Source organism: Nicotiana tabacum, chromosome 22 (genome assembly GCF_000715075.1).
Source record: "Nicotiana tabacum cultivar K326 chromosome 22, ASM71507v2, whole genome shotgun sequence".
NCBI lineage: Eukaryota > Viridiplantae > Streptophyta > Magnoliopsida > Solanales > Solanaceae > Nicotiana > Nicotiana tabacum.
This window is the reverse complement of record NC_134101.1, coordinates 69,148,012-69,172,829: the sequence shown is the minus strand read 5'-3', so window position 1 is coordinate 69,172,829 and position 24,818 is coordinate 69,148,012. Positions and strand designations below refer to the sequence as shown.

General features: G+C 40.6%; 2 protein-coding genes across 2 annotated transcripts; one reads left to right on the top strand and one right to left on the bottom strand.

Moving 5' to 3' along the window:
* Positions 1-361: 361 nt before the first annotated feature.
* On the top strand, positions 362-2,390 carry LOC107779602 (proliferating cell nuclear antigen). The gene is made up of 4 exons (NM_001325284.1): positions 362-760; positions 1,442-1,594; positions 1,678-1,775; positions 1,864-2,390. The coding sequence occupies exons 1-4, from the start codon at positions 442-444 to the stop codon at positions 2,086-2,088; spliced, it is 795 nt and encodes a 264-aa protein (NP_001312213.1). The 5' UTR covers positions 362-441; the 3' UTR covers positions 2,089-2,390.
* A 508-nt stretch (positions 2,391-2,898) lies between these two features.
* LOC107779604 (cytosolic enolase 3) lies at positions 2,899-10,889 on the bottom strand. Its single transcript, XM_075242926.1, has 14 exons — positions 10,439-10,889; positions 10,197-10,351; positions 8,977-9,151; positions 8,113-8,184; positions 7,917-8,033; positions 7,210-7,290; positions 6,266-6,342; positions 6,095-6,198; positions 5,647-5,745; positions 5,468-5,553; positions 5,329-5,375; positions 4,775-4,811; positions 3,579-3,776; positions 2,899-3,239 (listed from the first exon to the last, which is right to left on the bottom strand). The coding sequence occupies exons 1-14, from the start codon at positions 10,541-10,543 to the stop codon at positions 3,174-3,176; spliced, it is 1,419 nt and encodes a 472-aa protein (XP_075099027.1). The 5' UTR covers positions 10,544-10,889; the 3' UTR covers positions 2,899-3,173.
* Between the last annotated feature and the right edge of the window lie 13,929 nt (positions 10,890-24,818).

The window sequence follows — 24,818 nt, the reverse complement described above, 5'->3', positions numbered from 1 at the left end:
TATATTATGCTAGATCGGTCTGTGTTGCAGCAAAATAGTGACTATTTTTTAATGACTTTAAAAACGCTGACTATTTTTAAATTACCAGTCAAAAAACTGGCTAGCCCGTGCTATTTTTACCGTAAAAAACTCAGCCAAGAGGCCATAGTACTTCGTCGGCCTTTCCCCCAGCAGACCCAATGATATATGGGCTAAAGTGGCCCAACATAAAGGCGGGAAAAATATTTTTTTCACTCGGCAGTTCATTCCGTTCCCGCCAATAGCGAGCACTGAATTCTTGAGCACACCTCCTAATTCAGCAGCTATATAAACCCTAACCCCTATTTCCCTCTCATTTTCGCTCTATTTCTCTCTCAAACACTTCGTCCTTTCCCTCCTCCCCATTTCAGAACCCTAACCCTAATTTCCCCAGATCTTCTCAAAACCCCTTTTTCATCGAAAATGTTGGAATTACGGCTTGTTCAGGGAAGTCTGCTGAAGAAGGTTCTAGAATCAATTAAGGATCTGGTGAACGATGCGAACTTCGATTGCTCTGCCACCGGATTCTCTCTGCAGGCCATGGACTCCAGCCACGTGGCGCTGGTGGCGCTGCTGCTCCGATCTGAGGGTTTTGAGCACTATCGCTGTGACCGTAATATTTCAATGGGGATGAACCTTGCTAACATGGCTAAAATGCTCAAATGTGCCGGGAATGATGACATCATTACTCTCAAGGCTGACGATGGCAGTGACACCGTCACTTTCATGTTTGAAAGCCCCAGTAAGTTCCAAAACTTATTTTTTCTGAAGCCTAGTTTTTTCCTAGGTCGGGTAACAGATAAATAAGATCTTGTAATATTGTAAAATTTGTTATGTAAAGTTGCAAATTGTTACTTCCCCTTCCCCAAAATATTTGACATTTTTTTTTGCTTATGATTACTTTATTTAAAACTTTGTTATGTACCCTTTGGTTATTTTGATGTGTGAAAAATTGCAGCTAATAGTACTTTTGGCGTAGTCTTTGAATATCTAAGTTATAAATTTTAAAATTATTATCTTACTGATTCTAAAAAAAATTAGAATGAAAGAAACTAGTTTATTTAGCTCATAATTGGTATAATTGACATTTGCTCCAAGAGATGAAATTGCAGCTAATAGTACTTTTGCTATAGTGTTTGAATATCTAAATTAAATTTTTTAAAAGTAACTACCTTACTGTTTCTCAAAAATATAAAATAAAAATGACTTAAACTAGTTTGATTTAGCTCGGAATTGATATAATTGACATTTGATCCAAGAAATTGGCATTGGGTATATTCATCATAGCTTGTGGTGTAGCATGTATTAAGTTGAATATATTGTTTTAGAAATTGTGATTTGATTCTAAATTTGGATTTAGTCTCTTATTCTTCCGTTGTTATGGCTGGGTGTAACTTATTAAGATTACTGTAATGGATCATAGCCCAAGACAAGATTGCTGATTTTGAGATGAAGCTGATGGACATTGACAGTGAGCATCTTGGGATTCCAGAAGCAGAGTACCATGCTATTGTTAGAATGCCTTCTGCAGAGTTTTCTAGAATTTGCAAAGACCTTAGCAGTATTGGTGATACAGGTGCAATTCATCTCTCATGTTAACTGCAACTTTAGTGAACTAACTAATGGTGTTTGAAGATTAACTTTTGTTTCAATTGGCAGTTGTAATTTCGGTGACAAAGGAAGGTGTAAAATTCTCAACCAGAGGTGACATTGGTACTGCAAATATCGTTTGCAGGCAGAATACAACTGTTGACAAGGTAGATATTTTGCTTATAGTGTTTCTGTCTGGTTGATTATTTCTTGTCATATAAGCTGATGTTTGACTTGTTTGTTTCAAATTGGCAGCCTGAAGAAGCCACAGTAATAGAGATGAATGAGCCAGTGTCTTTGACTTTTGCCCTGAGATACTTGAACTCCTTTACAAAAGCAACTCCACTATCCAATACTGTGACCATCAGCTTGTCTTCAGAGCTACCTGTTGTGGTTGAATACAAGATTGCTGAGATGGGCTATATAAGGTTTTACCTGGCGCCTAAGATTGAAGAGGATGAAGAGGAAACCAAACCTTAATTTTATGTTTCTGCGTTCTTTTGAGCTTTGGTTTGGGGGTTAAATTTTCTGTGATGAAGCTCATTTGAGGTTTTCAGGCAAGCAAGAGAGCAAGCAAGATGTAGTTTAGACTTGCTAGATAATTTTTTAGGTTTGTGTTTAATTAATGGAATCATGTGTTTCCCTCTTTTTAACTCTTTTCTATTCTCTTGCCTGCATGCGATGCTAGAATGTTGTAAACCTACTCCCATTGAATTTACAGAGTTTCTTGGTTTATTTGATGCTCTGCATTAAATACATTGAAAAGGGATTTTGGTTCTGGCATTAAAAATCTTTGACATGATTTTAAGAATCTGAAATGCTTAACTGCTGTGAAAATTTTGATTTATGAATTTATCCTTGGCTAGTTGTAGCTTGTAAGCAATGGACGTCAAGGGGAGGCACCTACGAATTCCTATTTGCTTATCCACGATAAAGATTAATCGTGGTTGTAAATATTGGTTATAATTATAACCAATATTTTTTAATTTTACTTACATTTTTCTTGGAAATGATGCACTAGTTTGTTACAGTTATTAGCGGTGCTAGGAAAAGCAGAGATGCTAAAGTTTCTACTTAACAGTAAAATGAGTATGAGCAACAACCTACTTGCAGATATGAAATTGGCGATTAATAGATTTGCAAGCATTTTAGTTGAGATATGCAGGAAAAACTGGAAGCAGGAACAGCCAATACAGAAATATCAACAAGATAATAAATGTTATCTATTTCATTGTTGCACTCAGTACCTAAGCCAAATTGTCCTTTATGCCCGTAAGATGAAAACCATGGTTCAGTTGCAAAAACGTGAGATTTTTTCTGATTGCACTTTGACTCAAAATTTTTACAAATGCCTCTACAAACAGGAAAATTCAGATTTTAACACTACATTAGAAAAAACAATCTCATCCCGCAGTCTGTAACCATTAGCCGCAAAGCTATAGCACTGCTCAAGGAGAATGTTCAAAACTGTAGCCGTTTAGCTGTAAACTAAAAGACTCTATAGTCTGTAGCGCTGCAACTAAGATAGAATGGGAAGAATGTCCAAAAATAGAAACGAAGAATGATCAGGTCCTCCACTTTTCACCAATATAAAATGCTTGATCGCCAAGCTCTTGTTCAATTCTAAGCAACTGCAAGATAAACAAACGTCATACTTGGTAGAAAAAGGACAGAAAAAAAGGATGTGAAAAAGTCATGCTCAAGGGAAATAAGTGTTTTGTAATGTGTCCTTAAGTGTCAAACCACAATAAGTGCATGGCACAACAGATGGTGCGCCACTAAAAAAGTAAAAATTCTTTCATTGAGGAGGTTGTAAACAGAGGAATTACTTTTTCAAACCCACCACTCCCGCCAGGAAAAAAAGAAAAGGAAAAAGGAAAACCACTACAGTTCTAAAAATTGAAAGCAGTCCACAATTTCAGCTAAACATGGCAAATACATTATAAAAAATCATAGGCTAGCAACCAGACCTGGTTGTACTTTGCTAGTCGTTCTCCTCGGCAAGGAGCACCTGCTTTAATTTGACCAGTAGCTAAGCCAACAGATAAATCAGCTATAAAACTGTCTTCAGTTTCACCACTTCTTTGAGATATCACAACCCCCCATTGGGCATCCTTAGCCATCTTGACCACTTCAATCGCTTCGGTCACCGTACCAATCTGATTAACCTGTATCCCAGCCAATCCATGCCATCAGAAAGTATTTTACATCAGCAACATATGCTACTGATATTTCCAAACAATATGGAGTCTTATCCTATGTATTTAAGGATTTATGATACTATCAAGGAGACTTGACAAAGAAAATCTGAAGGACCTAATAATCAAGAAAGTATCCGAAGTAATCAAAATGACATATTTTACTAAGATCTCAAATCACTAATAACAGGGCAGTGACTCAGAAGTAAAATAGTGCAAATATTGGTGTCTCATTTTTGGCATCAGATGGATGGGCAATTTCTTGACAGTTGTCGAAACAATCAAAAAAACATCTTAACAGTTGTGGATGAACAAGTACTCCTCCAGAGTTGCAACAAATACTAAACTGTAGAGCGATCTCAAATGGCAGGTAAAGCCTTCAGAGAATTCTTGGTCACCAAGATGAACCAAAGGCCAGGGAGTTGTTCACTCCATTAGAGAAAAGCAGTAAACATTGAAGATATAGTGGTTGCTATGTGCAACGACTCCAGTATGGGTATTGGATAGGGGTCAGGATTACACGGTTTATTGAGTCTTTTTTTTTGGATGGGTGGGTGGGTGTTCAGTTGACAATCTGATCCAGTCTTCGATGATCAATAAACAGAGTAATCCTGACTTCAAATGGAAGCAACTACCCCCTCAGGTGTGCTTTGATGTACATCACATTGCTTGTCTAACTTTCTAGATCATAGCCTCTTCATCGTCCTTCACACGAAGATGAGTTAAGTTTTTGAAATAATTTTAAAATAAAAAAGAACGTATTCTAATGTTTGATTACTAAACCAAGTATAAGGTCATTCGGACATCAAAATTTAAAATTCAAGAGCTAATCTATGTCCAGATCATATCATACGCTAAATAATTAAAATGTTACACTATTGGAGAAGATTCTTGTGAATTCCTAGCACTGCAAATATGTAGAATGTGGAGAGTCTAGTTCAATCCAAGAAAGGGAAGCGCAAAATTACCAAAGGAAAACCAGAATAAGGTGAAACCACACAAATCCTGAATGATCATATTACACATTGGCGATATGATTGGATTGGTTAGAAAGCTATACTTTTGCAAAGATCTATGTTTTTTCCTGTTTTAATAAATCAAACTGCTTTAGATAATTATCACAAGCCAGTGTCCCTTCACAAAATAAAGATTTAATTTCCAAAACCTTCAACCAACAATCTATGCAATATGGGTTATCCTTCGCAAAGATAAATCTCAACAGAGCTCTTCTATAGAGGATGTTTTTCCTTTTGTGCGTCAAATTAACACTGTTTGCTACAACAATTATTGATCAACCAACCCAAAATTCAGTAAAACTTTCATAGTACTCCTTTTTCTTGCAAATCACACTCGTGCCATAGAGACATGAATATTCCTTGCCCTTGATCAGTCACAATTTGAACCAGAACATAAATTAACACAATTTGCCCAAAAATAGTCTATATTGCTTCGGCTCAGCATTTCAATCCCTCACAGTGTATTTCAACTCAACATCATTGTCTAACTTCTTTTTCATTAGAACTCTGTTTTTATTTTAGGATTTGACATTAGTAAGTGGTCTCCAACCACCTGCAGCATGCAATTCATGTCAGTGGGCAGAAGTGCATCATGGCAGATATTGCAATCAGATGATAAAATCACCAGGGAGAACCCAGACGAACCTGGCACACTCCAAGACTCGAAAAGTACTTGACATGCTCCCAGTCCTCCTTGTCAAATGGATCTTCAATTGAGACAACGGGGTAGTCTATAGGGAGAGAAAAAAAAAGGATTTGGTGAGAATGTAACATCGTCGAATAACAGAAAACTCACATCACAGAATCAATACATAACAAAATACCTGCGCAGAGTTCTTTGTAAATATCAATCATATCCTGTCCTGATTTAAAATTTTGTCCAGATTTATTTGGAGTCATAAAATCTAAATCATATTTCGTACCTACATTTGAATAACACAAGTCAGTTAGTCAGCAATAAGAATATAAGTAGATTATACAATCAAAGAGACATATCATTACACCATTTCAACCTAGCCTACTACACGCCAAAAGCTAAAGACAAAATGCAGATTGAGTATTTTTTTGTTTGTTTTTGATAATGATTTACCCCCCCCCCCCCCCCCCCCCCAAAGCTATTGTCCTCCCACTCAATCCTGATTAATATTACATGCATGAGAGCAAAGATTACTGCAACTCAACTGAAGACTTTCCTAGCTAGCCATGACGGAGTATCACATGATTCTACGTATCTACAATCAGCAAGATTTTGAACTAAAGGGAATATATCACCTATGCAAAACTCAGTCGCAGCAACACCAATAGCTATCTTTATTTTCTCCTTGTACCCTGTTCTCCCGATAGCCTCCTGAACAAGGTCCAAGCCATCTCTTAAGCTGCAAATGCAGTATCCAGGGTCAACAATTTCATTGAGAAGCATAAAACAAAGACATCAAAACTTGCCTTGAGATGTCGGGAGCAAAACCACCGTCTTCACCAACATTACATCCATGGGCACCATATTTCTCTGTAATCACTACCTGCCCTTTTAATTGTAAGCAAGACCTTTTATATATAAAGTAAAGCAGTCTATTGATTATCACAACAACATGATACAATAAACAGTAAAAAACTGGATTAACTCCAAGACATACTTTAAGGAGCTTATGAAGTCAAGTAACAAATTTACATCATTTACAGCATTCTATTTGCTCCAGCAAAAAAGATTCAAAAGACAATTTGCTTTGAGTCTAGGATTGGAAGTGGACTCTCCTTGAAAGCATCTCAAGTTTCTTTCCAATTGTAAGCAAAGATTATTAATACCAAACCTTTAAACTTAAACTAGTATTAAGAAATAGCATTTAGTTAATATGCTTTTACAACAAAAATTGACATTGTAACTGAGTATTAATTGGCGATGAGAAAAATTGGACCACTACACCAGTACAGCACCAACTCTACATTTTTCGAAGTAGTATCACTATCACATGTGGATATCAAAGGAGGTTTTCTAATATGGCAACATGTACAGGCTGCAAATTATACTTCGGGCTAATATAAATTATGCACAAATTGTTGCACATTATTCCAGGATTAATAGAAAACTTCATGGATGATAGCAGCTGTTCCAGCAAAATAGTGTGTATCCATAACAAACAAAGGATGTTTTCTCTTTCATATGAATCAGAAGTAAGCTTGACTTGAACAGTGTATTAAGCCATTAATAACACTTAAGAAAGGAACAAGAGAAAACACTCAAGGATTCTGGGGTAAGGGTAAGAAGACATAAGATTAATAAGACATATGTTGTTTGTATAAACAGTTAGAGCAGTTCAAACTTCCTTCACGTGGCAGATAGAGACTATCCGATAATAGAGTTAGAAAATATTCTAGTTGAATGAATTCACCTTCAAATGATGATAGGTCTCAGAACCAATTTGTAAAGCCTCCTCAAATGTCTTTGATCCCACTGGCAGAATCATTATCTCCTGCGGAAGTTTAATATCACTTTTCAGATATGATTTACAATTTAGCACAAAAACATTATGAGCTCAAAATAGTGGTGTCATATCAAGATGATCAAAATGTTGAAGAAAGTGATGGAACATAGTGGCAAAAGTAGCTCAAAGAAACATCTCTGAAGAGCACAAAAGCAAAAGTGGGAAACGCATTAGGTAATAGATTTGGATCCACCATTCCAAGTGAAAATAGGTCTCTTCATCTAAAGTTACTTTTGGTCATTGGAAGTGACTAAAGTTATTCTTTAAATCAGACAACAAAAGTAATTTATATATCCTTAACTCTCTTCTGCAAATGTCACAAAACTTCTACATGTCAAAAAATTGATGCAAGTGCAAAACCAAGAAAAACAAAAAGAAAATCCTTGGTGGGCTGGTGAGAGAATCAAAGAAAAAGAGAGCATGTCAATGACATTAACCCAAACCCCAATTTATAATTTTTTCAACGAAACTTGATGAACAAATAGCACGTCACCAGCTTCTTCTTCTAGGAAGTAGGCACTACTTCACAAATAATGAGTCACCACCACTATGAAGAACTTGTGAGCAAGCATTGTGCAGGTCTTAAAATATACAAGTAAAGACTGCAGGTTCACCTGAATAGCCAAATTATTTCCAGCATGTTTTCCTCCAGTTACGAGAGTAAAGACTGGAATAGGAAGAAGCACGCTTGTTTGACCAGAAAGATCAGCAATGTGTTTGTAAAGTGGAACCTGAAGTTCATCGAGAGATAAGCTACCTAGTCCGGTGAAGATTATGGGTTTAGGTATAAAACTGAGGAAGTATGCTTGCCTCTTTTTCAGCAGCTCCAGCTTTGCAAGCAGCTATTGAGACAGCTAAAATAGCATTTGCTCCAAGTTCACTCTATCACATTGGACAAAGGAGAAGGTCAGTGAGCATGAAAGCTATTATGTCCAAAAAATGGAAAATTATTAAATTCGCAGGCATTGAACAAATGAGGAACTCAAGAGCAGGTCAATTACAATCCTCATTGCAAGAAAATACTTTCTAGTACACATCACAAGAATGGTGGGTGGAAAGAAGATATGCTTAAAGTCGAATGATAGAGCTACTTTTCTAAAGCCAGTGATAGATATTTCCTTAACCATAGCATATGCGGACAAAAAAACGATAAAACTAAAAGAAAGAGGATGGAAAGATATGCATACACGCGCTCAAGGGAGACTAATCAACTACATTCCATAGAAAAAGGATACCAAAGTTGTATTGCTCATATTATGTTCGCTAATTTAGATGGAACACTACAAGAAAATAAACTCCTTTGACAGAACCAAACAAATGGATATAATGGAAGAGAATTTCAAAGATAGGGAAAACTTCAATTGCCTGTAGGTAAAACACTCCAACTCAAGGGTCCACAAAATTTATCTTTCAAGATAGCAACTCTTGTTTAAGACTTTCCTGCAATCCATGAAGTCCAGAACTCCAAGTGTGTTGCAAGATGGCAAGTTTAAGTACTAAGTTCCACATTCATAAACTATGCAGGTAGTCCAAAGTAGCATTTAAGTACTAAGTTCCACATTCATAAACTATGCAGGTAATCGAAATATGCAGAGGCATTCTGACTCAGATGGCGAGCTAAACGAAATAAGTACCTAATCGTTTGAACATTTGTACTCAGAGAAGCAAAAGTACCTTGTTTTCTGTTTTGTCCAAGTCTATCATGACCTGATCAATCTGAGATTGAAGAGTTGGATCCATACCAACCAACGCAACTGAAATTTTCTCATTAATATTCTTGACAGCTCTATTCACACCATTGCCAAGATAAGTTCCTTTTTCTCCGTCACGCAGTTCAATAGCCTCATACCTGATATTTTAGAACAAAATACCACCATTACACCATTTGCTTTATTCTCCAATATAAATTGCAACGGCTAAGTAAATGCTCAAGCACAAGTCTGCAACTAGCTCCAAAAATAAAAAAATCACTTAGAGAGGCTGGAAAATTAGTTTGCATTTTCACTGTTGCACTTCCAACCTCTACTAATTTTTTTGCTTTTAACAGGTCACTCTTATTGGGTAGTAGAATGAGATATACACAGCGAATCACAATCTGAATTCTGACTTAAGACTAGAAAGTACCTAGAGCCCTGTTCATTTCTGTCACATGTATAAAAACCATCTAGCAAAGATGAACAGGGGAATAAAAGGCTCTTGCATGAATCACAGAAAATTGTTAAAAAAGAAAGAGCAAAGGAGCTTCACCGCAAACAATTATTCATAAAATAAAAATGGTCTTTGCACGCATCAAAAATATTTTTAAAAATTAAAAAAGGTCATTTGCACACACCAAACAATTGTTATCAAGAAAAGAACATTTCCCTCCATCTGGTGATTTTTGGTTCACAGATGACTTGAGTTACCTTGGAATGAAGTACTGGACCTAAATATAACAGAACAGATATAGATGATTCATAGAGTCAAGTCCCCAAGGGAAAGGACTAGTGGTTGAGGCATAGGAGAAACAATGTGGAGATCTCATATACGAATATTAACTACAACACTTTGTGTGAACCCAACTGCTCCAACCTTGGTGAGTAAGATTAAGCGGCCGAGATCTAACTAGAATTTCATTTCAATCTCGATATTGCTGAATTAGTACTTTTGCAACTTGTGTTAGACAGGTCGTATTATGAATTAGTCGAGGTGCATGCAAGTTGACTCAGACACCACCAGTTCATATAGAAAACTCCAACTTATTTGGATTGAACCCTAGTCCATTAATCAAATTTACTTGAGTTCAACAAAAAATCAATTTTGCGGAAAGTGTTCAGGCATGAAAAATTATTACTCACAAACAAAAAGAGAGACAAAATTCACTTTAAAGAAAAGAAGGAATCAAAATGGCCTACATTCCAGAAGAAGCACCACTAGGTACAGAAGCACGGAAAACGCCTTTATTCGTGTGGAGATCAACTTCGACAGTCGGAATTCCTCTACTGTCCAATATTTGCCGCGCTTTCACCTTCGTTATCACCGACGGTACAGATTTCCGCATGTGATTTGACTATCAAGCATACAGTTAGGGTTATTGAAACTGCTAATTTTGAATCAAAGCACCAAAAAGAGAAGTTAAAAAGAAATAGGATCTTACAATGAAGAGGACGGGATCGAGGGTCTTAGCTCTGACGGCGGCATTAACGGCATCTTCGATTCTCCGAGAAAGCATGTGCTTATCCAGATATTCTTGCACCGACATTTTCTTCTTCTTAGCTAATTTTAGTTTTTTCACGAGAAAATAGTCGGAAAACAGGGAATGAAGTGAAGAGAACTGTAGCGTTTTGTTGCCGGAAAAATTACTCCGGTAGCTCCGGCAGGTCGAGCTGGAATTTGAACGAAGATGGAGTAACCTAGGATCTTGTCTGAGTATTGTATATGGGACAAATGAGCTGATTGCTTTGCCTTGGTCTGATGATGCCGCGTGTCCTTGATCAAACGTTCACAAAATAGACCAGTATGGATTTCTACAATTTTATAGCGAGCTTAGTTTAGTGTTTACATGTATATTAGTGTTTACATGTATATTTAATTTCTTTTTGCATATGCGTTACAGTCGCTCAATACGGAGAGGAGAGTTTGAACTTAAAAGAGTCTTGCTACACAGAGGGACAGTAATCTCTCTTTTGACCTCCGTGAGGAGGTAGTTACTACTATCAATTTCACTTTTGTAAATCTTTAACTCTGGAAATTTGAACAGGATGGCTTGGAACAAAATTGGAAGTGGTCTCTTCACTACCAAAACTGTCTATACCCTCATAAGAAGTTTGAATCACCGTCAGGATCACAACTCTGGGAAAGACTTCAACTGGGTTTGGGGCCAAAAGTTGCCAAACAAGATAAAGTACTTTCTTTGGTTAGTAACGTATGGTAGGCTCCCTACAACCCAATACCTCAACTCAAGGGATATGAATCTTAACCCTATATGCTTCTTTTGTAACAAAGAGGAAGAAACAGTTGAGCACCAGCTCATCAGATGTGACAATGATAACCAATGCTGGAAGAAGTTAGCTTAGCAAAGCCAACCCAACCTCAGTATCTCAAATCTTGTTATTAGCCAAACATACTGGGTGCACACTCTTAATAAGGTAAAGCACCAACCCTTCAATGACATGCTCAAATGGGGGTACATGATCCCTTTCCGCCTGTGGCAGATTTGGATAAGCAGGAACACCAACAATTTCAACTATAGGAAGGATCCTGTCCTCTTTAGAGTAGCCATTAACAAGGCTGTAGAATTCATGCACATAGCAATAGGAGGAAAAGAGCTCATGCATAGTACTATTATCTCAATTAAATGGCATCCCCTGGGTGGGGATGTTACAAGCTAAACACTGATGGTGCTAACCATCAAAAAGAAAATACAGGGGGAATATGAGGGGTAATTAGAAATAGCAATGTGGGATTTGGTAACAGGGATCATGGGGAAAATCAAGTGCATGAATACTCTCCATTATGAGCTAGCAGCTTTCTTGTAGGGCCTAAAGATGGCAATATCAAACAATCTAGTACCTTTAGAGGCCACTGTGGACTCGACAGAGGTAATGCAATGCATTAACAATGGACATATGATATAGATCCCTTGGTCTGTGAATGCAAGTCTCTCCTAGCAGAGCATGGCCATTCTCCAGTAAATCACACATTCATTTGAAATCTCCTAACATGGTTTTAAAGAATGAAAATATAGGACTTGAACTCGTGATTAATGTCACGATCCAAAATTCACTATAGGTCGTGATGGCGCCTAACGCCGCCGTCAGGCAAGCCAACAGTGATTTACTAATTTAATTACTTATTTTATTACTTTCGAAAACATAGATTTTAATAAGGAAGGATATTTGCACTTCTAAATCCACGGAAACGTACAACATTTGTAGTTTATAAGAAAAATGGAAATCGATAATAATATACGAAACCGTAAGCATCAACTAGTATAACCCCAAAACCCCGTGTCACAAGTGCATGAGCATTTTTTAAGGAGTTCAATAATAGTAATACAACATCTGTCCAGAATATAAATAGACAGGATAAATACATAGTACGATGGATACTCAGTCGACTGCGATGCGTAGCCTGAAATGCAACTCACATAAAGTTCCCTCAACGGGTGCGCCTACTCGCCAAGATGATCGCCAAATGAACCTATCAGATCCTACACATTTAGTGCAGAAGTGCAACATGAGTACGTAAATCAACGCGTGCCCGGTAAATATCTAGCCTAACCCCGGAAAAGTAGTGACGAGGGGTCGACATCGACACTTACTAGAGGTCCAATAAAATAATATAATAATCCATAACAGATATGAAGTACATAACGATAGTGAGGTAAATCTATAAGTTACATAATCTTCCAAATATTTCTTTTGAAGTATAAATTTCTCGATCTTGTATTCTACCTTAACAGCTTAGAAAATGGTCAAGTGTCAATATCAAATACATAAGGAATACCATATAAAATGCCGAGCATCAGTGAAAAAATTATCTTGTGAATATTCGGACTACTAGCGATATAGCACACGATTTTGCCGAAGTCGTTCGGCCCGATCCAGAATAATGTGTACATTACCGAGGATCGAGCGGCACGAACCATAGATGCATCTATTATACTACTGAGGCGTTCAGCCCGCTCCACAAGAAAGGAAAGAAGTTACCGAATTACGAGACACGTGGTTACAATACAGTACATGAGCACAAGGGGAATATAATCTTTATCGTTTCTCAAATTACTAGCCAACAACTCAAAAGGATAAGACTCGGCCTAGTCTACATATATTTATTTGTAAATCAATTGCAATTGTAAATTCAATTAATTAGGCCAGCAAAAATGAGTTCAAACAATTCAAATATTACATGATAAGGTCCTAAGTCTACCCGGACATAAACATGCTTTAGCTACGTACGGACTCTCGTCACCTCGTGTGTACGTAGCACCCACAACTAGTTGCACATAACGATAATTATCACCTAAGGGGTAATTTTCCCCTCACAAAGTTAGACATGAGACTTACCTCGCTTCGAAATTCCATGACTGACTCCAACACCTCTCAAACACCTCAAACCGATGCCCGTCTCTCCAAAACTAGTCAAATAAATATACAAATCCATAAATATATACTCTATTACTTATAATTAATCATTCATAACAATATCCAACTCCACTCTAAAAGTCAATAAAGTCGACTCACGGGCCCACATTCCCGGATTCCAAAATTTCTCAAAGATAACCTTTACCCATAACATTACGAACCCAAATATATGATTTATTCCAATTTTCATGTCCAATTTTGTGGTCAAATTCCAAAAATACTAAATTCTAGGTTTTCTATCAAAATCCCACAATTTCTACAAATTTTCATGTTTAAATCCTTATAGAATCCATGTATTTACCTTACAATAGGTGGGAATAACTTACATTGCCATAGATGATGAAAATCTCCCCTCCAAGAGCTCCAAAAATCGCCCAACCAAATAATAATGTGAGAGAAATGGGCTAAGTCTCGTATTTAAAATACCTCACTGCCCAACGACCTTTGCACCTGAGATCCATTAGCCGTTTCTGCAGCTCCGCACCTGCGGAAATTCCCATTGCAGGTGCGGTTTCCACTAAGCCCAGCCCAGTCCACTTATGCGGACAAAAATCCGCTCCTGTGGTCTCGCTTCTGCTAAGCCCTGACCGCTCCTTCAGTCCAACAACAAAGGCCCAGCCCTCGCTTCTGCGGATGCGCATCTACGCGCCCAAACTCTGCACCTACGGCCCTTCGCCCAGCAAGCCACTTCCGCTTCCGCGGAACATTCGTCGCATCTGCGGGCTCGCAGGTGCGGAAATAATCTCGCATTTGCAGCCATCCCAACTCAGTCCAAATGCTGCTTCTGTGATCATGACGTTGCTTCTGCGGGCTCGCACCTGCGGCCCTTTCCACACAGGTGCGATTGCACCAGATCCCAGCTGCCTCAACACTTCTCCCAAGCCCAAACTCGATCCGTTTTCAATCCTATCCGCACCCGGGGCCCCCGGGACCCCATCCAAACAAACGAACACATCCCAAAATATGACACAGACTTAGTCGAGGCATCAAATTATGCCAGACAAGATCGAAACTACGAATCGACTATCGAAATCTTTCTTTAAACTTTCAGACTTTTAAACTTTGACGAACACGTCCGATTCATATCAAAACATTCCGGAATGATGCCAAACTTTGCGCACAAGTCATAAATCACAATACGAACCTATTCCAAGGCTCGCAATCCCAAACGGACATTGACAACGCCAAAGTACACCTCTGTCATGACCCGGAATTCCCACCGTCAGGACCGTGATGACGCCTAACATTTCACTTGCTAGGCAAGCCAACGTTAGAGAATAATTAAACCAATTCTTATCCCATTCAGTAGATAACATCAAATTAGCTAAGGTGAAATATAATGAGTGTGGAATAATATAAAGACTGCATTAGTTACTACTACCCGGATCTGGAGTCACAAGTCACGAGCATTCTAGAATTTTCTACAAGTAATAGTCTGAAAGAAATACAACTGTCTGAATAAAAGAAACAGTAGAACAGAAAGATAGACGGGGATTCAAGGTTTGTGAATGCCGACAGATCTACCTTGAGTCTCCAGATAGCGGTCCAATAGCAAAATCTCAATCAACCGAGCCAGTACCAAAATCTGCACAGAAAGTATAGAGTGCAGTATCAGTACAATCGACCCCATGTACTGGTAAGTGTCGAGCCTAACCTCGACGAAGTAGTGACGAGGCTAAGGCAAGGTACCTACAAATCAACCTGTACAGTTTAACAATGTATATACAAATAACAGTAATAAAGAATTAGACATGAGATATCGGGAGAGGGAAACATGCTGGGGGAAATACGAGATAAAGAACTACAGCAGAATGATAACTGGAACAACCAACATATTATGAATCAACAGGAACACGAATACAGTAAAGGAAAAATACACGGCATCACCCTTCGGGCTTTTACTCTCAATCTCACCATTAAATCAATAAAAATGGCACGACATCACCCTTCGTGCATTAACTCTCACAATATGGCACGGCATCACCCTTCGTGCATTAACACTCACAATATGGCACGACATCACCCTTCGTGCATTAACACTCATAATATGGCACGACAACACCCTTCGTACATTAACACTCTTGTCACGACCCAATTTCCCCTCCGTGTGACGTCGTGACGGCACCTAATCTCTACAACTAGGTAAGCCTAACATTTTGCGGAATAATGAAATAAAAATATAAATTTAACCAACTATTCAAAAATACTACAACAAATCCCAAAATCCGGAACATCGTGAATCACAAACTACAGAAAGAAAAATCTAATGTCTCTATACATCAGAATCTAACAAGGAAAATACAGAAGATAATGGACATGAGAAAGAGTGGAAGGGGACTCCGAGGTCTGCGGATGCGACAGATATACCTTGAAGTTTCCAAAGCTGTCCCGGTTCACTGATAGTGCAGCTGATAAGGTGCACCTGGATCTGCACACGAAAAACATGTGCAGAGAGTAGCATGAGTACATCACAATTGGTACCCAGTAAGTGCCAAGCCTAACCTCGGTCGAGTAGTGACGAGGTCAGGTCAGGGCTCTACTGGTAAATATATAATAAAATAATATAGAGTGAAATACCGCAATAAAATAAAGGCTAAAATTTAACAACAATGAAATCATAGAAGGTAACAACTTAGTACACAGAAACACAACAGGGGATCTCCTGAGATACCGTCTCGTAGTCCCAACGTAAATGTGCAGAGGGATCTCCCGGAATACCGTTCCGTTGTCCCAAAGTAAATATGCAAGACATGGGAATCTCCCGGAATACCGTTCCGTTGTCCCAAAGTAAATATGCAAGACATGGGAATCTCCCGGAATACCGTTCCGTAGTCCCAAAGTAAATATGCAGTACAGGGGATCTCCCGAAATACTGTTCCGTAGTCCCAAAGTAAATTTGCAGTATAGGGGGATCTCCCGGAATACCGTTCTGTAGTCCCAACGTAAATATACAGTACATGGGGATCTTCCGGAATACCATTCCGTAGTCCCAAGGAAATATGCAGCGCGAACGATAGAAATACAACTACATCACAAAATTCTTACGATTTAGATTAAGTACTAGTCAGGGAAGAAGCATGAAATTCACTAAGCATGCTGCATAGAATTCACATAAACAGTTAAGACACGTAGACATGTTGTATTAGACTAAACATGATAGCTACACATACTGGAATAACTCAATTAAGAATGAAAATAGCTTAGTACTCATTAAAATGGTATAACTCAAAATAACAGGAAAATATGTTGCTGCTCTGTAAGAAAATCGGGTTTTACCACAACAAGCCCATGTACGTACTCGTCACCTCACGTACATGGCGCTCATATAACATAATAGTTCCAAATCCTAAGGGGATTTCCCCCACACAAAGTTAGGCAAGCCACTTACCTCGAACCAAGCTCAATCAATCGGTAAGAATGCCTTCCCCATGAATATCGGGATCTGAATGGCCCAAATCTAGCCAAAAGCAATTACATATCATAAATACAACCATAATCGACTCATCTAATAAACGAAATCAACATTTTAACGAAAATTCCGAAATTAACTCAAAAATCGCCCGTGGGGCCAACTTCTCGGAATCGGATAAAAGTCATAAAATACGAAGGCTCATTCACTCACGAGTTTAACCATACCAAATTCATCAAAATCCGACATCGTTTGGTCATTCAAATCCTTAAATTACTTTTCCAAAAATCTCAATCCTTAACCCCTCATTTTCACTAATTACATGATTAAACAACGAAAAATCACCATATATACGAGTATTAGGGCTCAAGCAACTTACCTCACTGATAGCCCTTGAATCACCCTTCAAATATCACTCTAAAAGCTCCAAAAGCCGATTTGAAAATGGTGGAAAAGAACCAAATTCGCGAAGAATTTATGGTTTCTGCCGAGGTTTTTCGCACCTGCGGAATATTTTCACGCTTCTGCGCCACAGCACCTGCGGAAAATTCATCACAGGTGCGGAACTCACTTAGGAGCCCAGGTTTCGCATCTGTGGCCCAAAATCCCGCACTTACGATGGCGCACTTGCGCTTTTCCTCCGCTTCTGTGAAGCCTGCCCAACGTCCCCCTTTCCGCATCTGCGCCCCAAGTTTCTCATATGCGGCCTCGCAGATGCGACCTCCAACTTGCACATGCGACTCTTCCTCCCGCAGGTGCAGAAATAGCAGAAGCAGTAGCTTCAACTGCATTTTCCAACTTCGACAAATCCGTTAACCACCCGAAATCGCCCCGAGGCCCTCGGGACCTCAACCAAAAATACCAACAAGTCATATATCAACATATAAATTTAGTCGAATCTTCGAATCACTCAAAACAACATCAAATCACCAACTTACCCTCGGATTCAAGCCTAAGAACTTCTAAACTTCCAAACTCGACAACCGATGCCGAAACCAACCAAACCACATCAGAATGACCTCAAATTTTTCACACATGTCACAAATGACACTACGAACCTACTCCAACTTCCGGAATTCCATTCCGACCCCGATATCAAAATTTCCACTATCGGTCCAAATCTCCAAAAATTCGACTTTCGCCATTTCAAGCCTAAATAAGCTACGGACCTCCAAAACACAATCCGGACACGCTCCTAAGTCCAAAATCACCCAACGGAGCTAACAGAACTGACGAAACTCCATTCCGAAGTCGTCTTCACATAGTTCCGACTATGGTTCAAATTCTAAAGCTTAAACCTCCATTTAGGGACTAAGTGTCCCAAAACACTCTAAAAACCAAAACGAAACCTCCCGGTAAGTCACAATAGCAGAAATAGATATGGGAGAAGCAGTAAATAGGAGATCGAGGCTATTACTCTCAAAACGACCGGCCGGGTTGTTACATCCTTCCACTCTAAAAACAATCGTTCGTCCTCGAACGAGCATAGAGACGTACCTGAATTGGTGAAAAGATGAGGATAATGGCTGCGCATATCCTGCTCGGTCTCCCAAGTCGCCCCCTCGACCGGTTGTCCTCTCCATTGAACCTTCACGGAAGCAATGTTCTTTGACCTTATCTTTATGACCTGCCTGTCTAAAATAGCCATTGGCTCTTCAACATAAGTTAGATCCTTGTCCAATTGGACTGAGCTGAAATCCAATACGTGAGCCGGGTCACCGTGATACTTCCAGAGCATCGAAACATGAAAATACCGGATGAACTCCTGTTAGGCTGGGAGGTAAGGCAAGCTCATAAGAAACCTCCCCAATACGCCATAACACCTCAAAAGGACCAATGAACCTTGGGCTCAACTTGCCCTTCTTTCCGAATCTCATAACGCCCTTCATAGGCAAAACCCGGAGCAAGACCCGCTCTCCAACCATGAATGCAACATCGCGAACCTTTCGGTCTGCGTAACTCTTCTGTCTGGACTGGGCTGTACGAAATCTATCCTCAATCACCTTCACCTTTTCCAAGGCATCCTGAACCAAGTCTGTACCCAATAATCTGGCCTCGCCGGGCTCGAACCAACCCACTGGGGACCGACACCGCCTACCATACAGAGCCTCATACGGTGCCATCTGAATGCTGGACTGATAACTGTTGTTGTAAGCAAACTCCGCAAGTGGCAAGATCTGGTACCAAGCACCCCCAAAATCTATCACACACGCACGGAGCATATCCGCTAATATCTAAATAGTGCGCTCGAACTGCCCGTCCGTCTGAGGGTGAAATGTTATGCTCAACTCAACCCGAGTACACAACTCATGTTGTACAGCTCTCCAGAACCGTGATGTAAACTGCGTACCCCGGTCAGAGATAATAGATACCGGTATGCCATGAAGCCTAACGATCTCACGGATGTAGATTCGAGCTAGCTGCTCGGAATAATAGGTAGTCATCTCAGGAGTGAAATGAGTTGACTTGGTCAGCCTATCCATAATCATCTAAACTGTATCAAACTTCCGCTGAGTCCGTGGGAGTCCAACAATGAAATTCATAGTGATCCGCTCCCATTTCTATTCCGGAATCTCCAATTTCTGAAGCAACCCACCTGGTCGCTGATGCTCATACTTCACCTGTTGGCAATTTAGGCACCGAGCCATATATTCCACTATGTCCTTCTTCATTCTCCTCCACCAGTAATGCTGCCTCAAGTCCTGATACATTTTCGCGGCGCCCGGATGAATATAGTACCGTGAACTGTGAGCCTCCTGGAGAATCAACTCACGCAAACCATCTACATTGGGCACACATATCCTGTCATGCATCCTTAATGCACCATCATCTCCAATAGTGACCTCCTTAGCATCACCGGGTTGGACCGTGTTCTTAAGGACAAACAGATGGGGGTCATCATACTGACGCTCCCTGATACGATCATAAAGAGAAGACCGAGAGACCACACAAGCCAATACTCGACTCGGCTCAGAAATATCCAATCTCACAAACTGGTTGGCTAAGTCCTGAACATCCAACGCTAATGGCCTCTCTGCTGTTGGTAGATATGCTAAACTCCCCAAACTCTATGCCCGACGACTCAAAGCATCGGCCACCACATTGGCCTTCCCAGGGTGGTACAAAATAGTAATATCATAATCCTTAAGCAGCTCCAACCACCTCCGCTGACGTAAGTTAAGATCTTTCTGCTTAAATAGATGCTGCAAACTCCGATGATCGGTGTAAATCTCACAAGGAACACCGTACAAATAATGTCGCCATATCTTCAAGGCATGAACAATAGCTGCTAAATTAAGGTCGTGGACAAGATAGTTCTTTTCGTACACCTTCAGCTATCTGGACGCATAGGAAATCACCCTACCGTCCTGCATCAACACCGCACCGAGACCAATCCGCGATGCATCACAATATACAGTATAAGACCACGAACCTGTAGGTAATACCAATACTGGGCCTGTAGTCAAAGCTGTCTTGAGCTTCTGAAAGCTCTCTTCACATTCCTCTATCCACCTGAACGGAGCACCCTTCTGGGTCAGCCTGGTCATAGGTGCTACAATAGACGAGAAATCCTATACAAATCGACGGTAATACCCTGCCAAACCAAGAAAACTCCGGATCTCTGTAGCTGAGGACGGTCTGGGCCAACTCTGCACTGCTTCAATCTGCCTCGGATCCACCTGGATCCCATCACTCGATACTATATGACCCAAGAATGTCACTGAGTCTAGCCAAAACTCACACTTTGAAAATTTTGCATATAATTTCTTTTCTCTCAAGGTCTGAAGTGCAGTCCTCAGGTGCTGCTCATGATCCTCCCGACTCCGGGAGTATACCAGAATGTCGTCAATAAACACAATGATAAATGAGTCAAGATAGGGCAAGAACACACTGTGCATCAAGTGCATAAAAGCTGCTGGGGCATTGGTCAGCCCAAAAGACATCAAAAGACACTCATAGTGACCATATCTGGTCTTGAAAGCAGTCTTTGGGATATCTGGCTCCCGAATCTTCAACTGATGATAACCTGAACGTAAGTCAATCTTGGAAAACACTCTGGCACCCTGTAATTGATCAAATAAGTCATCAATATGAGGCAATGGATACTTGTTCTTCACTATGACTTTGTTCAACTGGCGGTAATCAATACACATCCGCATAGAACCATCCTTCTTCTTCACAAATAAGACAGGAGCACCCCAAGGTGACACACTGGGCCAAATGAAGTCCCTTATCAAGCAATTCCTGTAATTGCTCCTTCAACTCTTTTAACTCAGGAGGAGCCATACGATATGGAGGAATAGAGATGGGATGAGTGTCCAGCAACAAATCAATGCCAAAATCAATATCTTTGTCGGGCGGCATGCCCGGAAGATCAGCTGGAAACACATCTGGAAAGTCCCTCACTACTGGAACTGACTCAACTGTAGGGGTATCAATACTGACATCTCTCACATAAGCTAGATACGCGTCACACCCCTTCTCAACTATTCGTTTAGCTTTAAGAAAAGAAACAACTATACTTGGAGTATACTCTAAGGTACCTCTCCACTCTAATCGCGGTAAACCTGGCATAGCCAGCGTCACGGTCTTAGCGTGACAATCAAGAATAGCATAATGGGGCGACAACTAGTCCATGCCCAAAATAATATTAAAGTCCACCGTGCTGAGCAATAATAAATCGGCTCTCGTCTCAAAATCACTAAGAGTAATCAAACACGACCGATACACGCGGTCCACAACAAGAGAATCTCCCACATGAGTAGACACATAAATAAGGGAACTCAAAGAATCCCGAGATTCGCCCAAATACAAGGCAAAATAAGAGGACACATAAGAATATGTAGATCCTGGGTCAAATAATACTGACACATCTCTATAACATACCAGAACAATGCATGTATTGATAGAATCAGAAGCAACTGCCTCTGTACGAGTAGGAAGTGCATAATATCTGGCCTAGCCTCCTCCTCTAGGGAGACCTCTACCTCCCCGACCTCCACCTCGGGCTGGCTGAGCAGGTAGGGTGGCAGCTGGCACTGTAATCATAGCTTGAGGACTCAGTGGAGCACGCTGTGGCTGAGAAGTTTATGGAGGTGCACCCCTCATAATCCTGGGGCAATCCCTCACCATATTGCGAGTGTCGCCATACTCAAAACAAGCTTTGGGAGGGCGTGGCTGCTGTGACTGGCTCGGTCCAGGTCTGTTGGACTGGACGCTAGGAACACCCCATGCAGGAGGCATACAAGATACTGGCGGTGAATAATAAGGCTCCTGGGGTCTAGAAGGAGCTGGAACACTGCTGGCGGCTGGAAGAGCTGAATGAACTGGGCGGCTCACATAACCCCTACTATGGCGAGCTGCTGGGGCACGAGCCCCAGAATAATAACCAGTCTCTCGAGACCTCTTGGCCTCCCTCTCCTCTCTATCCCGGGCAAACATGCCCTCAAATCTCCTGGCAATACTCATAACCTACTGATAAGAAATATCCATCTCCAACTCCCTGGCCATACTACTCCGGATACTGGGATGGAGTCCCTCAATAAATCGGCGAACCCTCTCTCGAACTGTGGCAACTAAGGCCGGTGCATGTCGGGCCAAATCACTGAAGTGAACTGCATACTCTGACACAGTCATAGCACCCTGGTGCAGCTGCTCAAACTCCGCGCGCCATGAGTCCCTGAGGCTCTGAGGGACATACTCTCTCAAAACATGTCCGAGAACTGAGTCCATGTAAGTGAAACAGCCTCAGCCGGACTACTCAGCTCATAAGCACGCCATCACTGATAGGCTGTTCCTCTAAGCTGGAATGTAGTAAAAGAAACCCCGCTCGTCTCCGCTATGCCCATAGTACGGAGAATACGATGACGCTCTTCCAAAAAACCCTGAGCATCATCTGTAGCCAATCCACAGAAAGTAGGTGGGTGGTACTTCTTATACCTCTCAAGTTTGAGCTGCTCCACCTCAGAAGCTGCTGCCCTAACCTCGGGCTGAGCTGGAGCTACCGGCTGCATTGGTATAAACTCTGGAACCTGGTCGACCTGAACTCGCTGCTCTGGAGTACCAGCAACAAGAGTGTGTTCTCCTCCCCCGACCTGAGATGTGGCAGGAGCAAGTGGAATCAATCCATCCTGAGCTAAGGTGCTGAACATGCTCAGAAAATGGGCTAGAGTCTCCTGGAGGGCTGGTGAAGAAATAGGTACCTCAAGTGTCTGCCCTCCAGCTGGAGCTACTGGGGGCTCCTTTGTAGTAGCTCGTGCGGGTGCTCTGGATGCACCACATGGACATCCTCGACCTCTACCCCGGCCCCGGCCTCTCGTAGCTCTAGCAGGGGGTGCGGGTTCCTGTCATCGGATCCGATTGTATGTGTCCTCACCATCTGTGAGAGAATAGAATACATGAGTTTAGAATCTTTGAAGTCAACAATTATCGCACGACAAGGAATCAAGGTAGTGAAATTTTCCTAACAGTTCCACAGCCTCCCGAAGATAAGTACAAACGTCTCCATACCGATCCACGAGACTCTAATAAACTGGCCTGTGACTCACGACACCTATGAACCTAGAACTCTGATACCAACTTGTCACGAACAATTTTGCGAAATAGTGAAATAAAAATATAAATTTAACCAACTGTTCAAAAATACACAACAAATCCCAAAACCCGGAACATTGTGAATCACAAACTACAGATGGAAAAATCTAGTGTCTCTATACATCAGAGTCTAACAAAGAAAAAAATACAGAAGATAATGGACATGAGAAAGAGTGGAAGGGGACTCCAAGGTCTGCGGACGCGGCAGATATACCTTGAAGTCTCCAATGCTGTCCCGGCTCACTGATAGTGCAGCTGATAAGGTGCACCTGGATTTGCACATGAAAAATATGTGCAGAGAGTAGCATAAGTACACCACAATCGGTACCCAGTAAGTGCCAAGCCTAACCTCGATCGAGTAGTGACGAGGTCAGGTCAGGACTCTACTGGTAAATATATAATAAAATAATATAGAGTGAAATACCGCAATAAAATAAAGGCTGAAATTTAACAATAATGAAATCATAGAAGGTAACAACTCAGTACACAGAAACACAACAGGGGATCTCCCGAGATACCGTCTCGTAGTCCCAACGTAAATGTGCAGGGGGATCTCCCGCAATACCGTTCCGTAGTCCCAAAGTAAATATACAAGACAGGAGGATCTCCCGAAATACCGTTTCGTAGTCCCAAAGTAAATATGCAGTACATGGGGATCTCCCGGAATACCGTTCCGTTGTCCCAAAGTAAATATGTAGTACAGGGGGATCTTCCGGAATACCGTTTCGTAGTCCCAAAGTAAATACACAGTACATGGGGATCTCCCGAAATACCGTTCCGTAGTCCCAAAGTAAATATGCAGCACAGACGATAGAAATGCAACTACATCATGAAATTCATACGATTTAGACTAAGTACCAATCAGGGAAGATGCAGGAAATTCACTAAGCATGCTACACAGAATTCACATAAACAGTTAAGACATGTAGGCATGTTGTATTAGACTAAACATGATAGCTACACATATTGGAATAACTTAATTAAGAATGAAAATAGATTAGTACTCATTAAAATGATATAACTCAAAATAACAGGAAAACATGTTGCTGCTCAGTAAGAAAATCAGGTTTTCCACAACTAGCCCATGTACGTACTCGTCACCTCACGTACACGGCGCTCACATATCACAATAGTTCCAAATCTTAAGGGGATTTCCCCACACAAAGTTAGGCAAGCCACTTACCTCGAATCAAGCTCAATCAATTGGAAAGAATGCCTTTCCCACGAATATCCGGCTCCAAATGGTCCAAATATAGCCAAAAGAAATTACATATCATAAATACAACCATAATAGACTCATCTAATTAACGAAATTAACATTTTAATGAAAATTTCGAAATTAACTCAAAAATTGCCCGTGGGGCCCACTTCTCAGAATCAGCTAAAAG

What these genes read in the sequence shown, in the direction of transcription:
- LOC107779602 (NM_001325284.1), top strand. Translation starts at nt 442, where the DNA reads ATGTTGGAATTACGGCTTGTTCAGGGAAGTCTGCTGAAGAAGGTTCTA. An exon ending in TTTCATGTTTGAAAGCCCCA is followed by an intron (nt 761 to 1,441) that starts GTAAGTTCCAAA and finishes AATGGATCATAG; the next exon opens with CCCAAGACAAGATTGCTGAT. An exon ending in AGAATACAACTGTTGACAAG is followed by an intron (nt 1,776 to 1,863) that starts GTAGATATTTTG and finishes TCAAATTGGCAG; the next exon opens with CCTGAAGAAGCCACAGTAAT.
- LOC107779604 (XM_075242926.1), bottom strand. Translation starts at nt 10,543, where the DNA reads ATGTCGGTGCAAGAATATCTGGATAAGCACATGCTTTCTCGGAGAATC. An exon ending in TGGACAAAACAGAAAACAAG is followed by an intron (nt 8,185 to 8,976) that starts GTACTTTTGCTT and finishes CCAATGTGATAG; the next exon opens with AGTGAACTTGGAGCAAATGC. An exon ending in GACTAGCAAAGTACAACCAG is followed by an intron (nt 3,240 to 3,578) that starts GTCTGGTTGCTA and finishes TTTATCTTGCAG; the next exon opens with TTGCTTAGAATTGAACAAGA.